At 37.3% G+C, this 17,601-nt stretch overlaps 2 protein-coding genes across 5 annotated transcripts in view; both read left to right on the plus strand.

The window, feature by feature from the left end:
- The first annotated feature begins 461 nt into the window (after positions 1 to 461).
- LOC6648956 (uncharacterized protein CG43867) overlaps positions 462 to 17,601 on the plus strand; it is a 109,779-nt gene continuing 92,639 nt past the window's right edge. For all 4 annotated transcript variants that reach the window (XM_023179497.2, XM_023179499.2, XM_023179498.2 and 1 more), the window contains exons 1-3: positions 462 to 497; positions 16,053 to 16,909; positions 16,966 to 17,058. In XM_023179497.2, coding sequence (XP_023035265.1) covers positions 16,064 to 16,909; positions 16,966 to 17,058 — 939 coding nt within the window. In that variant the 5' untranslated portion in view covers positions 462 to 497; positions 16,053 to 16,063. The remainder of the gene's footprint in view (positions 498 to 16,052; positions 16,910 to 16,965; positions 17,059 to 17,601) is intronic.
- On the plus strand, positions 15,207 to 15,938 carry LOC111519326. The gene is made up of 2 exons (XM_023179504.2): positions 15,207 to 15,279; positions 15,386 to 15,938. The coding sequence occupies exon 2, from the start codon at positions 15,395 to 15,397 to the stop codon at positions 15,845 to 15,847; it is 453 nt and encodes a 150-aa protein (XP_023035272.1). The 5' UTR covers positions 15,207 to 15,279; positions 15,386 to 15,394; the 3' UTR covers positions 15,848 to 15,938.

Here is a 17,601-nt window from a genome sequence, read left to right on the forward strand (position 1 = left end):
AACTTTCCCTCGTTTCCATTCTCATCCTTATCCTTTTCATGCTCGTCTTCGTCCTCATCGTTGTCGACATCGTCGTCTGCTGTCGTTGAACTTTTTTGCAACAAGCTCTCTATAGTATGACACCTACCTACACATAGTTCCTTAGCCAACCACCCACCCACCCACTCACTCACCCACCGACTTCCCTCAACCTTCGTCGACTTTTGGCGAGTTGGTAGTTTTCTAGTTTCCTACATTTTGTTTTTTGCTTCAAAACACACACAGAAAAAAGAAATCGGAATTTATGTTAATTTGTGCTGCTCGGTGACATTCTTATTTGTTTAGACCTAATGTCTTTGTTTTTTTTTTTAGCTACCACACAAAAATCTCAACGAAAGAATAATAAGAACCCAAAAAACAAATTCATTCAATAAAATTATTAAAGTTAAACATTTTACCTTAATTTTTTTGATCTTTTGCAGACTTAGACGAGTTTCACGTGCTGTGCGATAATTTAGGTAAGTGAGTCAAAAGTTTATTTGTAAAATCACTAAGATTTGAGTACATTGTGATGTAAGTTTTTTTTTGGCTATCAAAGTGCATTTACCAATTCGTGTCTCTCCCTCTCGATGTTTCTCCCAATGGAATGGATTGCAAACATTGGATTCGTGACTATGTCAATTTTATAATTCACCTCCGTTTTGGGCATTTGTTTTGCCTTGGGAAATTGTTGGCATTATCCTTTTTTTTTTGTTTTAAGGTTTTCCTTTTTCTTTTGGTGTTAATTCTTTTCGTTGTGTTTCAACACTTTTCGTTGTCCTTTGCAAATAATTGATTTTGCGATTCCTCAGTGGATTTGGCTAACAATAAGAGCTTAAGCGATTCGATTCGACCTGACTTGACCTACTCTTTCTTTATTCTCTTGAGTTTGTAATCTACTTGGGGAACCAGTTGATTGAGGTTCTACCTAACCTAATAAAGATCGAATTAATAATAATTGCAAACATCTAGAGAATTGCTCCAAGTTTGTTTTTAAACTGGCATCAAATCAAAATTTTCTTTGTTGAACTTCAAGTCGGAGGCATCATCTGGTACTAGAAAATGCAAAAACAAAACCTCAAATAGCAATTCCATGAACTAAACACGCACACAACATAAACATAACTTGAAAAAAAAGAAGAAAAGTGAGTGAGCGAGAGAGAGAGAGAGAGACAGAGAGAAAGAGGGCGAGGGAGATACAAAAATTGTATTTTTGTTTCTGTTGTGCAACCGGAAAACAGAGACCAGAGCAGGCAAGTGAGGCGGGGGAACTTTAATAAAAACATGTCAAGTGCACTTTTCGTTATACTCAACGCAGGAGAAGAGCAGCAGATGAAGAAGAATGGAATCCACCCACCCATCAATTGGCTTGTTGTTGTTTTTAGACTTGACCAAGTTTGCTCGCCTGTCTGCCATATGCAATTGTCATAGATTAGATTCGTTCTCCTCCAATTTTTTCTTCTTGTGCTTCCTTTTGTATTTCTTTTGGGTTTCTGCAATTTCGGTTTGGTTCTCAACATGGCAAAGGCGTCGCCTAGATTTTGGCCAACGACGCCCACCACCACCAACTACCAACTGAACCACCAACTCGCTTGCAATCAGACCAAAAATAGCTAGAAGAATGACAACGCCTGTGTCTCTATTGAAGGTGGTGCGGGTGGAGGAGGTGCCGGCGTTCAAGAACGCAGCCCGCTGGCAATTTGGGTGTGTGTGCATGTGTTAGTGTGTGTGTTTTTTTTCCTATTTTTTGTCTAACAAAAAATGCTACGTGATGTTGCCTTCAGTTGGCCAATTTTTTTTTTTTTTTTTTGGACAAGCTGCGTCGCTTTAAGAACCACTTAAAGGCAGTTGCATTTGGAGCACCTCCACCTCCATATTCGCCACCCCCACTACCACCTTACTTCCTCTCCAATGCGCTGAATTTATGTTGAACTATGGAAAACGCCCATCAATTGAAGGTAATCAGGTTAACCATAAGAAAATGCAGGAAAAAATGCCGAAGTGGCTATACCCTACAACAAAAGCCAAAGCAAATAAAAGGCATCTCGCTTACTTTTTTAGGAGACTTTACTTTTCATATTACTCACTAAGAGGCAAACGAAAATTTTACTCGCAATCAAAAGTGAAAACAGGTCTAAAACTCGAAATTCTGAAATAATTCAAGATTGAAAACGAAAAGAGTCCTAAATATTTCACAGCGTTAGTAATTATTAGCAGATTTGGTCGTCCCTGAAAAGTCCTTTACTCCTTAGTCCTTTTTATACCATGTGCCCAATATGGAGAAATAATCTATTTAAATCGCCAAAAGGAAAGCTTAGAGTAAATTTCTTGATCAGCAGCAATAGTCGAGTGTCCGTTTTGAAACAGTGAAAATTTACTTCCAAAATTGGCGATCTGTTTGCCAAGCTTATAGAGTAGAAAAATCAAAACACCCTTTATCAGATTTCGAAGACTATAACAGCTAGAACCACCAATCTTGGCATGTAAAATCGTGTTTGTTTCAAATTTTAGCCACGCCACCTGATATTTTGAGCGCCCGTAACAGCTGGAGATAAGAAATTTGGGATAAATACTCCTTTAGTAAGCACGCAGATTTTCCTTAAAAGTTTTATCAACCCTCCTACCGCTCTCGTAATTAAAAAAAAGAGGATTGTCTCCCGTAAATTTTCAACTAAAGCAATTAAATTTGGCACACTAATATTTGTTATAAATATCTAGCTACATACAAAATTTGAACAAAATCGGACTCAAAACAGCGCAATTATGATAAAACGTTTTTCACCAACAATTACGGCGGAATTGGCCGCTGGTCTGTTGCGGCGCCATAGTGCTCGTGTGCCTTTATGAAAGAGTGAGAGAGCATATATGATTGATATACGAAAGTCGGCACTACGACTTCTTACGTTCATTTGCTTTTCTCCCTCACTATGCAAATAATAACGTATACGCACGGTGTGACAGCTAAACTTATAACATTCAGTACAACGTTTAAATGATTTGTACAATGCTAAAACATTGAGACAAAGGGTTGCAACTTAAGCAACAAAAATCTGTAAATTGGTTTCAACTTTCTTCTGTTCTTTTCCGCCGTTTTTCTGGGCCGTAAAAAAAAAGCCTCTACTGTTTAAATAATTCACACAGCTCTTAAGTGCCTAGCAAGTCTCGCATATTAGCTAAATACAACTGTTTATCATTGATTCAAATCCAATCGATCTATTTAATGGGTAAGATGTATGCTACATAAATTGTGATGAATAATTAGAAAGAAATCTGTAAGGAATTTGCTTTAACATTCGAATTGGCAAACTCGTAATCGAAGTGGTTTGTTAACAGCCCAAGTCAAGTTATTCCGAATCCTTTCTACACGTGTGTGTGTGTGTGTGTGTGTGTGTGTGTGTTTTGTAGCCAGTTTTTACCCCAAAAACTGTTGTACATTTAATTAATTATTTATACAAGAAAAGGTAAACGTGCCATTGCCACCACCAAAGCACAAACACAAAAAGCAAAAGGAGGAGATTCCGGCTGAAAAAAAAAACAAATACATATACCGAGTAGAAATGCCGTAACCGTAGGAAACATTTTACGATACATCGTCGCTGTCGACGTCGACATCGTTTTTTGCATAATTGATTAAATGACTGGCTATATAACAACACGGGAATACGGGGAAGCCTGGTAGCACGGTAGGACTATGCACAGACGGACAAACGGACAGACATTCAGACAGAGAGACAAACAGACAGAAGGACCCACAACGCTTCAAACTGTGCGGGCGGCGATGTTGGCGACGGCTACCAACGGCGGGGTTAGTCGAGACTTGACTTTGGCATTGGCCAGGAGCCCGTAAATGAGAATTTACGGCCAAAAAAAGAAAAAGAAACCCCAAATCAAGCTAAATGTATGGAGCTGAAGTTGGAGCTGTGTGTCTGGGAAAACTTCTCAAATGCATGTTAGTTATGGTGTCGGTTTAGTGTTGTGATTATTGGTCTAAATGAAAAATGAAAAAGTGTGCAAATGTTTAACTCCATTCATCATCATTTTATATATCATTCAGATAATTGTGGCCATGGTGTATGAGGTGATACTTTTAGAACAGAGTGGAAGACAAGTTTAAAAGACAACGTTAGTTTTAGCCATTGCAAAAAGGATAAATTATGTCTACATACTTCAGACATTGTATGTCCCGCCCTGAGAAGGAAAGATCCGTTGGGTTTAGTGACTTATAATAATAACTTTGTAATTTTCTGAGATTTTCTTTCGTCAGTTTCATTAACAGCTATAGCAAATTGCATGAATTTAGTTATCAGTTGCTTATTGAGGTTAATTTTAGCTTATAGTTTAAATTTGATTTAGTTAGTATTCACATTTCTCAGTGGGGAGAGATATTTGTTCAAATACGAAAAGCTAATACGGCACTTGAAACATACATATGGGTCTTTTATCTAATTAATATAGTCTCTGATTGCAAAGGTGATATAGATCATTAGGCCAAAAAAATTAATTGTTAGAGTTCATTAATTGTTGCCGTTTGTGATATTATGGCCCAGTATTTTGAGCCTCTTTGAACTTTGAACTCCTTCACGAGCCTTTTTGCACCCTTTCTGTTGTGTTGGTTGTATGCATCGGTGTTTGTTGTGCTGTTGTGTTGTTGTGCGGGGGCAGAAAACACTTGTGAAACGACCCCCAATCTACTTTAGCTGTCTTTCCTTCCTGTCCTTTCGCTGTCTCCCGCTGTCGCTCCCTTCCATTTTTCATTCTCTACTCCTTCTCCCTTCATATTTCAAGCCATATGCTAATAGCTTGAGTTTCATATACATACAGATATATTTATAACCGAGTGTATGTGTGTGTGTACATGCATATGTGTGTGTGTCAAGTGTATGAGTATATCCTTTTGCCATAGCCAAGTGCATTTTCTTGTCAACGCTGACATTTTCTGCACTTCGGCCTTGTTTTCTTGCTGGCTAGCAATATGTTGGTTTTTCCTTCAATTCGTATACCCTACAATAGGGTAAATCAATTTCCTGTTCGTCAAGTCCCTTAAGTCCATGGTATGGGGTTGAAATGTTTCTGATATTTGAAAGGATGATATAACTTGGTGGTCTATATCGATATTTTCTGGCAACTAAAAGTTTACGAAATTATTCTAAAGAGCATATCAACTTCGGTGTAATAAAGTTGGCTTTTATTTTGTTTGTTTGTTGTTGTTTTTTCCTTCTTCTGTCATTTCTCGTTTAATGAGCATTTCCCTTTTGTTTCACATGTCTTCTTGTCTTTTTGATGATAAAAGCTCTCAAGCAGGAATTATGTTTGCTCTACATTTGTTTGTAGCTTCAAACCCTCTACCCAACCACCGCCCACCCATCTCAGGGATGTGAGTGGGAAATTTTTGTAGTAGTCAGAAATAGAATAGGAAAATTGTAAAGATCAGGCAATGATTATGACATCACTTAAAGTAAACTTTACGCACATTTTCTTATTTCAATTCGATTTGGCCATAAACATTTTGTTTTCTTTTCGTTTTTTTTTTATTCTGGCACTGTAATTAGTTATTCGACAATAAAATTCTCTTCATCCTTGCTATAGCCAAAAAAAGAAGAAGAATAAAAAACAAGGTCAGGGTCGTTGCCATCGTCATACATCGCCATGGCACGACTAGTTTCTCCTCCCACTTCTTGGCCATTGCTCTCCGTGATTGTATGTATGGCAGCGGTGCCGGCTCGTGCTTTTTGCCGGCAATTAAGATAGGATAGAGGGGGCCGAAAGAAAATCTCTTAGCCGGCAAAGTGTTCCAACCCCCCCGCGTCAGCCTCTTCGCCATCTTTCTTGTTTAATCGATGGCGTCAATTGTGTACTCCACTTGAGAATTCATTTAAATGTTTTTAGCATAGAGAAAAACATGAATATCCATTTTATAGACTTTGAGATGCTCTATTTCTATGAAGACTTAATGGAAAACTAAAAAAATATGTGGAAAAGAAGACACATAAAATATTCAGCATATTGAGAAAATTTTAGCCAATATTACGATATCCTTATTTTTCCCTTGTGTTTAAAGTGAATCTTCTTTAGAAATGTTTGACGCTGAAACCCATTAAACGGAAACGGAAATATGTACTTGTGATTTATAGGTTAAAGTTAACGTTAAGAAATAGGACAATCGAAATGAACTTAGTTTAAAATACTAGATAATTGCTTTAACTGTCGATTGATTGCTCCATTTGAATGGCTAAGTGGGTATGTACATATACTCGTAGTATATTTGGTATCCTATATGTATATAAAAACTGACATATCTGTCTATGTATGTATGTTATATGGTAAATTTATCATTATGCCATGAGATTATTTTGGTTGTTACAAAGAAATGGAATAACATTTTCGGCTCACTTAACATAAATAAATAAACTATTTGCATAATGTTTGCTTGTACCGTTATTTCTCTATATTTCCTTCCCCTGCTTATGGCAATTGTTTTAAGAACTTACAATTTCTTACACATACATACATACATACATGTATATATGTATGTGTGTTTGGATGTGGAACAATATTCTGGTAAACAGCTGTGGGGGTCTAACATTTGTCTGTTAACCATTTAACAGCTGTAGTTGGGGGCTGCTCTCTCTCTCTCTCTTTTTGTCTCTGTCGGTCTCTTTGAATTTGACTCTCTTACAGCGACGTCGACTGAGACTGTGGCTGAGGCAGCAGCAGTAGCTGTTGTTATTGTTGCTGTTTTTGTTGTTATTGCAGTCCATTGACTTTTTACAGTTTGCTCAGTTGTAGTTGTTGTTGTTGTTGCTATTGTTATTATTGCTGTTATTTGCCATTGTTGTATAGATTGTTTTTGTTGTTATTCATCTTCTTCATATATGTATGTACATATGTGTGAGTATGTGTGTGTGTGTGTGTGTTTATATACATATATTATGCATTATTAATGATAAAACTTCACATTGCCTGCCTCGAGCTTGGAGCCTGAGTGCAATTCCATTCTGCATACCCTGTAACCAAATGATTGCGGAGTATGTAAGAACTTAAAAACTTTCAAGTTGTAAAAACTTCTCGCCCAATTGCCTTATCCTATTGACCGAAGAGCAGTCTTCAGCGGAAGGACGTACATAACTTCATTTCCAAACATTGATTCATATGTTAAACTAACAATTTCAAAAGATTCAAGAGGTATTTTGATCGTCGAATCGTTTTCTTTATTTTGAAAAATCACATTTATTTATTATTGTTGCATTTTTATTAAAGATAACTTCACTCCATGACACACAGATATCAATTGATAGTCCAAAGTTCTATAAGAAATGTTGATTTTAACTTCTAGTGAATCAGTGCCGTCCTTTAGAGAAATGCATTTCAACTAAAGACAAAGCGTATCACAACTAATAATAAAAATATAACGAAAACAAACTGAACAATCATTTGCAATTCAATATCAGTATTGTAAATGTAGCTAGAGTTACAAGCATTAATTGAATTGCATTACAAAACTGAGTTTTAAAAGTGCTTTGATAAATACTTTTGCATTCCATTTGTCCTATGTATATATAAATAAAATAATTCTCCCCATCCATTTCCTCAGCAGTGAATAAGTAAAAATTAGAGTAATTGGATTGAAAGTCGAGGGGATCAATAATTTCAGATCAGAATACGCAAATTCGTTTCTCCAGCCATAAAATTAAAATTGTAAAACTGATTTTTTGGGACTTTTTATGAGCTTTTTTCTTTTCTAATAATATTTTTACATATGTACATATGTAAATATCAATACGACTCAAAGCAATATTTGTAAAAATTGTAATTCCAATTGTATACTAAGTTATAATAAAAGCAGTTAAATGCTCTGTTAACACAACTTACTTTTGTCGAGCGCCAAAAAATGATGATAGAAAAGCTAAAATCAAGTTTTAAACTTTTTATGTTCATACCATTTGATAAAACTGGTTGACCGTCCACCCGCTCTCTGTGCGAAACTCCGTCAACCACAAGCAACGCCATCTAATGAGACCACAACAGAAGAAAAAACAACAAACAAGTAAACATCGAGCTAAAAACGACATCAACAACAACAACAAAAAACAAAGTGTCAAAAAACAAAAACGAAGGCAAAAAATAAAGTAGCTAATTAAGAGAGGGGCCCCAGACAAGAAGATAAAAACCCAGGCGAAGCACAAAAAAAAAAAAAAACAACAGTAGAATTGAATTTATTATGCCACAAGTACGAAGTTTCTATACCCTAACCTAACTTTACCCTATATGCCACATGATATGTTTCAAATGTCCACCTGAAAATGAAGTAACCTTTTGTCCAAAGAGTAGAGAAACTAAACAAAACCATTGCCAATGATGACCTTCGCTTTAGACCAGTTTACCAAAGACCAGCTTAAAGTGACGACAAAATAGAAAACGCAAACACACAAAAGAGTAAGAAAATCTAGTCATCTAGAATCTAGACAATTGCAAGTGCAGAACCCGATTAAAATCTTTGACATAGATCCGTATCCAAATCCAAATCCATCACACACAGCTTACCTGAGTGTGACCTAGATGAAAGTACATTTTACACATACTCGTTTGGTCCTACATATACACAGACACACACATATATAGTACATAAAGTCGACAAGTTGCTATAGTGCACTGAACACTGTGCCAGGGTATTACAATATTTATGATTCGCAATTCGCTTTAATTAAATTGTAAGAAGAGGCCTTTGCCAAAGACAGTGGGAAGGAAAAAGAGAGATAGGAAAGTAGAAGCACATTTGACTTTACGACTTGCATTTAATTAAAGCCAATTAAAGTGAATGCTCAACTACTGCTACTAGGCTACAAATACAATTGCAAAAAGTCAGTAACTAAAAAATAAAAAGAAAAGCGATCAAACGATAGTCAGCTCCACGACTAAACATAATTATCTTCGTATGCAAATCAGATTAGAGAGCGAAAAGCCTCAGATGAACGACAGATTTATCTAATTGTAAGCAAAAATAAACCATTCGATTACTCCAAATGGATCAATGCTTTCTTGGAATTTACAAATGTTCTCGAGATCCTCAAATTTCTTTGTCGTTGTGACACTTTTTTTTAGTTTTGAAATCATAAAATAAACATCAACCGGGTGTAGATCTCATCTAGTATCAATTGCTGTCAAAATTTGACAAAAGTCAATTAACAGATGCTTGCTGAGACCTTCTACGTAAATGTCACGAGAGGCAAAAGAGGAAATTACATGGAAATTAATCTGAAAATCGTAAAAACTCATTTGAAATGCACACCCAGACCATATGCTTGCTTATACCCTTGCAAAAGGGTATATTAATTGTGGTTAGAAGTGTGCAACGCATAGAAATAAGCATCTCCGACCAAAGAAATTATATTTATTTTTGATCAGCATGACGAGACGAGTTCATATGGCCATCTTTCCGTCGGTATTAAAGTTTCTTTAACAAAAAATATTTTTCGACTGATAGTTCCTATGAGACCTATAGTAACCCGATCTTGATGAAATTTCAGATAGTTATTAACGGCTAAATTAAAATGACAAATATTAAGTTTAAAGGCAATCGGGCCAAAAGCAATGTTTCTATGCCAGCTATTTGATATAGTCGTCCGATCTCTTGAAAATAGTCGTTAATATTAAACTGACAAATATTAATTTTTATGACATTAGCTTGGAAAATAACGAAGGTATTGAAAAAAGTTACTGTAGTGACATTGCCGTTTTTATGGGAGCTATATGACCAACCTTAATCCGATTCCGAGATATACAAACCGTGACTATCTCACTTCTATGCGTTGCATATTTCTGATCCGAATAAATATACCCTAAATACTATATAAAATAAGTATCTCTTGGCTTAAAACTTGAAGACTGAAATTAAGGTACTTTTCGCAAAATGGAATGAACACAAAAATTCTATTTATGTTTTTTACCTTCACAATATAAAAAAAAAAACTCACGTGTTTAATTTTTGACTGACATGGAGTTTATAAACTAAGGAAATAGGAAAAACAACTAATGATTCTTGATTTTCTATAAACATTCTTGACAGCGATTCCTTCTTAATAAACGTTGAAACTGCAGTCATTGTTTAGTTCAAAATACTTCCTATCGTTTTTTATTATGATTAATGTATGTAAACAGTCTCTGTGAAGATATTGGAATCTATATTTAATGATATTTATAGCAGCTTCGTTTATTGTATTCCAAAACCAAATAACCTAAGATGAGTTTGATAAGAATCGGTGCAATTGTCATGCATTATGCAGCAAGCTATTCAAAATCATAAAGCACTCATTCTATATGTAACATTTTAACAGACAAATATACATATATGTATATGTACGTATATATGTACATACATACATATATTCAGTTGATCAGCTCGAAACTTTATTTGGTAGTCAGTCGTTAGCCTCTGTCTCACTATTTCTTTCGCTGTCACGTAGGTCATGGAGCTGGGCTCCTTAAAGCAGAAGTGCTTACCAACTAGCATGTATCTATATCTTTATCTATATATATTTATATATCTGTGTATATATAGTATGTGCATGTATAAAAAAAGGCAACAACAACAACGATAACAACTACTGCTACTGCTCAAAGAACAACAGAAACAACAATGACAACCGTTTTACAACTAAAAACCGCACAGAACCCAGTACCAGACAGCACACACACACAAAGAGTCAGAAAACGCACTCGCACCCACACCCACACCCACACCCACACCCAGGGCACTGTTCCGTCTTCTCTTCCCCATAACTCCCATAACCCCCATGTCATCGATGTCGTCGTTGGCTTCTCCCCCTTTCCCCTCATATACTACTATTTTGCCGCATTCTCTGCGTTTCGGAGTTATTGTGGCGAAGACCAATTAAAATGCGCGACATCACATGTGCGCGAGCATTTATTATAAATTTTTCGTTGGAATTGAGTGAAAAATAGTTGGTAACAAAAAGCAAAGAAAAGAAAGGAAAGGAAGAAAGAAAGAAAGCGAACGCTTGCTAACAAAGAGAAACACACACACACACACTGCAATTATTCGTTTAGATACGTATATATGAATACGTATGTATTTAGATATTACGGATTTATAAAAGCTTCTCGCATAGACGTAGTCGGGGGTTACATACATATAATGTGGTTTAATATAGGTTTGAGAAAGGAATATGAAATCGTGTTATTGGATCTCAGTTGTATCATTTAACCATAATATTTAAACATTGTTAAAATCATTTATATAGTGTCCACCAATTCTATGGTGGTAACCCCGATGTGTGCTGAAGGTACATTTAATATGGTTTTAGTAGATTAAAAAAAAATGAGTTTTTGGATCTCAATTGTATCTCTTAACCATAATATTATAAACTCATTTTTATATAGCTTCTCGTTCTCAATTTTATGGTGGTGACCCCGATGCCTGTTTTGCTGTTTTTTGTAACAATTCTGTGGTTTTTGTTGGTTGCTTTCCTAAATTGTCTATACCTACTCTATACCTATTCTACGATCTTTGTTTGTTCTCCGATGGGATTCCCGATGTCTGTATTCATTCATTTCTTATAGATTTTGTCATCGATTCATTGATGGTGACCCCGATGTTGTTCTAGTAATCCTACACCGGCCTTTCCTGGAGGTCTTCGAAACAGAAAGCTGCGAGCCCTCACTTCAGGGATATCGCGGTGGCATTCATGTGCTAGTTACTACTACTACTACCACATCTGAGTGTATGTATGTAATAAGTACAGTTGTGCTCTGTGTCTATGTCTCCGGTTCTGTGCTTTTTGCTCTTTTCGCTCGGTTCATGTGCATGTTACAATGTTGTTAATATGACGCTTAGTAGTTGTACCACACCAACACACATTCACACAGAATACACACACACACATACAGTCACCCACACCCAGTACATACTCTCAAAATATGCATTGACAATGTTTTTCAAATTGACGACGCATTACATGAGTAGATGGGGAAGTTGCAGAGAGCAAAGGGAAGCGTGGAAGAGGGAGAACGTACATACATACATATATCGCTGACTAAGGGAAAGAGGATATGGGAGAGATTGAGATGGGTAAGCAAGAGAAGAGGGTGAACCTGTGGGGGAGGCGGGAAGTTGTTGTAAAAATTATTGGCATGCGAACGATGCTGCAACGTTTATTAAATTTTTCAAGTGCCACGAAACTAGGGTCGGTCTGCTGGGTGTCAGTAGTCAGTTGGTTTTTAGTCGTTGATGTCCTCATGATGCAAGGTGTGTGTGTAGGTGAATGTCTATGTTGTTGTTGTTCTTCTTCTTAAATTGTTTTTAAATGTATGGTATGTCTGTGTGCATGTGCCTATGTGTGTGTGGGTGAGTGTGTCTGGAATTTTATGTCAAATTAATTTTACAACTTGCAAAATGTTTGCTTTTAATATGATAAAAATTGACTAACGTGATGGCAAAAATTTGAACAAAGCTGGTCAATAGAAACTCTCAAACAAGATAGAAAGTTTATTAAAAGAATGTGACAATGCAGTTCCTTATGCGATTCCTTATTGGATTAGGACAATGCATATGGAGATTATTCTAACAGTAATCGTTGAAAGATGAATGAGTTTTGGAATAAAGCCCAAAGGTTATAAGTAGCGCTCGAAAGTCTTAAACTTTTAATCTCATTTCAAATATAAGCCCATATTGTTAACTAGTTTTCTTAACTTGTATCTTGTAAATCCAAGGAGAAAAGTAATTTCCCTTTTGAAGTAAATGGGGAAAAGCAAATGCTTTGCACTTAGACCCTAACGCACTGAGAATTTGCTGCTCCTCTCGTTTGTTTCCACTATAGGGTCAGCAGTTGTTGTAGTGGCTCTAACTACTATTGTGCAACAAATACTGTGTGTGTTGTGTTGTTGGCTTAGCTGGACACACACACATGCACACACGGGGATAGAGATTGTGGAGTATGTGAAGACTTTCTAGTTGATAATACATAAATACATTGTCTAATATTTGCCAAAGCTCTAAACCAAAAGAAGAAGGAGGAAACGGCAGCAGCTTAACTGTCGTCTCGGGGCTTCAAATTTGCTTCTACACTTCATTGAAGCAACATACCAAGTACATGTTGGAAGGAACTAACCAACAAACACCATATTCTTATATTTAGTTTTATCTGTCTGTGCCCGCCGTGTGGCTGTCTGTGTGCGGGCATGCATGTGTGTGTAATGGAGAAAAAAGCAAAGTAAAGAGCAAATAGAAGACAATGAAGTCTAACCTAGGAATAGAGGAACTCTGCCCTTTCCCTTTGTCTAGTTCTCTGTTGCACTTATCCTTGTTTTTTTTTTTTTTAGTCATAGGGGAGTTGAGGCACTGTGTATATCTCTTAGTTTGTAGTTACATATGTGGGCACTAAGCGGCTTATAATTTGTTTTTCCCATTTTTTTCTTTTTGTAATTTAAGGTAAAGCCACATAAAATATTCCTAAAAACAAAATGAAAGAGTTCATTAAACCTTTCATAAAAAAAAACAAAAACAAATGTGTGACATATGTTTGCACTGTTGTCAAATTTCAGTCATAGATCCAATGTTTGCAAAATTCCATCAAGTGCATTTGAAAATGTTGAAATTTTCAAATGTCTCCGGCAAGTTAAATTGAATTTGAATTTTCAATCGCTTTAAATTAAATCAAAATTTGGAAAATAAAGTGCACACTCACAGTGACAAACACACACACACACACACACACACCTACACACATTCGTACACGCATTTGGAAAGGAATGTGATTGAGAGTGAAGTTTGTGGCAAGGGGCAGGGAATGGATACAGGAAAATATAGACAGAGCACTCAATGACCTCTTTCAAACTGCAGCAATTTGTCCTTGTTGTAATCAGTAGAAAATTTGAATATAATTCTTATGAATACCCAGAGAGTTGACGACTTGCAACCGCATACCGAAAGAGAGAGAGAGAGAGAGAGAGAGAGAGAGAGAGGTGAGGAAAAAGACCAAAAGAGCTAGAGCTTCAGCTAAAGTGCAGGAGTTAGAGTAAGTAAGTGGCATAGGTCCAGGGGTTGGCCACAAAAATTCTCTTAGTAAAGTCACTTGGCAAAATACATCGGAATTTTCGAGTTTATCCAACATACACTAAAAGAAATATTGAATGAATTTCATACCTCCAGTGAAACTACATTTCTTAAATAAAATTGATAAAACTATTTTCGTCGGGGTCACCAATCTAGCTTTTATATTTAGCGTAAAATAATATAAATTTACGTTTACCATTTCACTTAAATTCAATTTATAACTATTTGTTGTACTTGGGGCTTATCATTACAATTTTAAACTTGTTTTGACTATAGTTAATTTCTTTGGCAACTTATTGTTTTTCTTAGTGGAGCAGTTGTCTTGTAACCAACTTGGAAAAAACCAACCATAAAGAAAAGGAGAAATAGAAGAAAGCGGGGGAACTAGTCCAGACGAAACCACAAAAGATGAAAGAGCCTGCTCGCCTGCCTGTCTGCAGGTTTACATTCCATCTATTCATTCATCTTCACTTTGGAAATTGTCAAGTTTTGTGTCTGTCTATAATTTAGTGGCATATTCAATTTTACCTCTCAACTTTGGCTTTGGTTTTGCCATTGCCTTTGCCTTTGCCTTTGCCTGTTTCTACTAGTTGAAGACACATAGAGAGAGAAGAAAAAGGGAGAGAGCGAGAGAGAGAGAGTCATGTCAGTCAGTCAGTCAGCCAGACAGTTGAAGTTCATTAAACATTGCACACACGTAATGGCAATTGACGCCCCAGATTCGCGCACCTGTTGGCCAGAAGCAGCTAGCTGAAAAAGGCTATCTTCATAGTATCCAATCCTGTCGCTGTTGGTGCTGGTGTTGTCTCTGAGGTCCTTCAGTTCAGTGCTGCCAACTGCTGGTCAGTTGGCATTGATTTCATTTCATTTCAGTACGCTTTGCTCTATCTTTTTTCCCCCTTACAGAGTGCATGTGTCTGTGTTTTAGTTGTTTTGGGCACGTACTTACATGACCAATAAACCAATTGAAGGCAAGTTACGTTTAGGTTTTAGGTGCGAAATTCACTGTAAGCGAGGAAATAAAAACCACATAAACCAATTAAATATTTTAAATGTTTCTCAAAAATATTTCCCTTTATCTAAGTAAGCATTGACATCTCATTTCCATAGTCGTCCAGTCCATATAGGCTTTCGTTCAGTCACACTTTAGTCTACACATCATACACATCCTATCAATAGAAATAAAATAAAATGTAAGTAAAAAAATAAAACAAAAAAAAAAAAAAACACCGGAAAATTCATCGAAAAAGTATTACAAAATCATCCTTTTTCATCCTGAAACTCCTTTGAGATATATAGAATAGAGCTATGTCGAATCCAAGTGCCAAGAAAACCCGTAGCTCAAGCAAGAACAAACGCAAGGATCAGAGTCCTGCCATTGAGAATGAGAATGATTTGGTGGGAGGACTGGTTGACGGATCCAATGCACTAGCCGCAGCCGCAGCTGCTCCTGGAATAAGTGTGGCTCCCGTAGAGACGACGGGACGACGATTTCTGCCCGGACGCCGCCAAAGTACAGAGAATTCATCGATCGCTACACGCCCATCGGAGGACACTTTGGCATTGGCCGCTGCTACAGCTGCCTCCATACCAGCTGCCCCATTGACTCCGATGCCAATAAATACTGCGGCTGTTCCCGCTGCTCTGGGACCAAATCAAACTAATGTCGATGCCAATGGTGGTGGTGGTAGTGGTGCAGCAGCAGGAACTACTGAAGAAATACCACGCAGTATATTTAGACGTTTGTTTAGCTGGAATTGAAAAACCATAGCTATTATTTGCAATCACCTCAAAAAATATTTAATATCTTAAAAATTACATAGTACAAAATTTATAGCACATACAATCACAATTGCCTTTTGTGTTGACATTTGAAAATGGCTTGGAATAATCCGTCCCAACTTTGAGTCTTATTGTTAGTTGATCAATCTATATTACAGTGTTCATTCTCGTTTTTATCATTTAGGTAGCGTTTAAATGTCTGACGAAGTGCCTTTAAATCGTCTATCGCAAATCTTCGATACGCTCACAAATCTTCAGCTGGCGGAGCAGCAGCAGCAGCATCGCCGTTCGGCCTCCTCATCTCCATCACCATCGGCCAGTGCATCAGCATCGACGTCTGGCCGTGCCACGCCCTCGGCGCCATCATCATCATCAGCAGCAGCAGCAGCAGCAGCAGCAGCGGCGGCATCTTCATCGGCAACGTCATTGGGCGTGGCGGCCACACAAACTCTTTACTATACACACACGCACAATTATTTCCTTAGACCACAAGATGGTGGAAATTATTTGCATACTTTTCCGGCGGCCCAACAGCCAGGACATTTCTATCATCAGCATCAGCAGCAGCAGATGCAGCTGCAGCAACATCAAATGCAATTGCAAATGCAACAGCAGCCACCATCGTTGCCTATCCACTTGCCAGGCAGGTCAAGTCGTTCCGGTTCTGGATCTGGTTCCGGTTCCGGTTCGGGCTCACAATCCCTACACGCCTCACCGCTATTAACCAAACGTGCCATCTCATTTAGTGGACAAATGCCTTTGACTCGTGCAGCTCAGTTGCATGAAGCTCGCCTTGTGGCCGCCTCAACGCCAAATAGTCCACGACTAATGCCTCGGCGCGTGCCACGCCCACCACCCATACCAGCCAAGCCTGTCAAGGAGCAGGCGTTGCCTCAGCCAATGCCTCCCCCTGCTCTATCCGCTGTGAATCCGATTTTGGCTGCACTGGATGCTCCAGATGCCCCGTGGCCGCATTTCTCTTCATTGACCGAACACTTGGATGTCCATCAATTGAATAATTATGGTCAATCCTTGCCAGAGGTATGTTTTTGATAAGATTTCCAAATCTTGAATTTTATATATTGCGCTCATTCTAGGTCAATTGGCAAGAACGCTGCTTGGAACTACAATTGGAGTTGCATCGTTCAAAAAATCAAGCTGGGCGTATAAGAGATATGCTAAGAGAAAAGGTGAGTACGATTGAAAGTTGAATCACATGCAATGAAAAAATGTTCTTACGATCGAAATTCATGGACACAGTTATATTAAAAAACTAAATACTCCTTAAAGTATGCTATGCTATATAAGTTTTTCAGCAGTTTACATTTGAAGGGTTCTCAAACTAGACAGATGACAAACAGAACTAATTGCTATGAAATTTTCTTGTCAGAGTCCCATTGAATCACTAAATTTTCCTTAATGTATGCTACAATATATGTAGACGTTTTGTCTAGGTATAGTATTTCGATGGTCGGTACTAGAAGCTTTTGATGATTAGCCCCAAATGAGTTCATAAGTAAAAAAGAGCACTTTTACATACAAAGGCACAGACACATTAATTAGTGTACACCACACACATACACTCATACATACACCCACGCACACACACACACATCTTAGGCTTAATTATGATTTATGGGTAGAGACACGGTTAAAACATTTTTACGACAACCTCCACTGACAATTATCAAGCCGCAAAAATATGTCATAATACATACAGCATACTTAGACAA

The sequence above is a fragment of the Drosophila willistoni genome (assembly GCF_018902025.1).
Source record: "Drosophila willistoni isolate 14030-0811.24 chromosome XL unlocalized genomic scaffold, UCI_dwil_1.1 Seg141, whole genome shotgun sequence".
Taxonomy (NCBI): domain Eukaryota; kingdom Metazoa; phylum Arthropoda; class Insecta; order Diptera; family Drosophilidae; genus Drosophila; species Drosophila willistoni.

Bases quoted from the DNA above. Each gene is read 5' to 3' on its own strand.
- LOC111519326 (XM_023179504.2), top strand. From the start codon at position 15,395: ATGTCGAATCCAAGTGCCAAGAAAACCCGTAGCTCAAGCAAGAACAAA.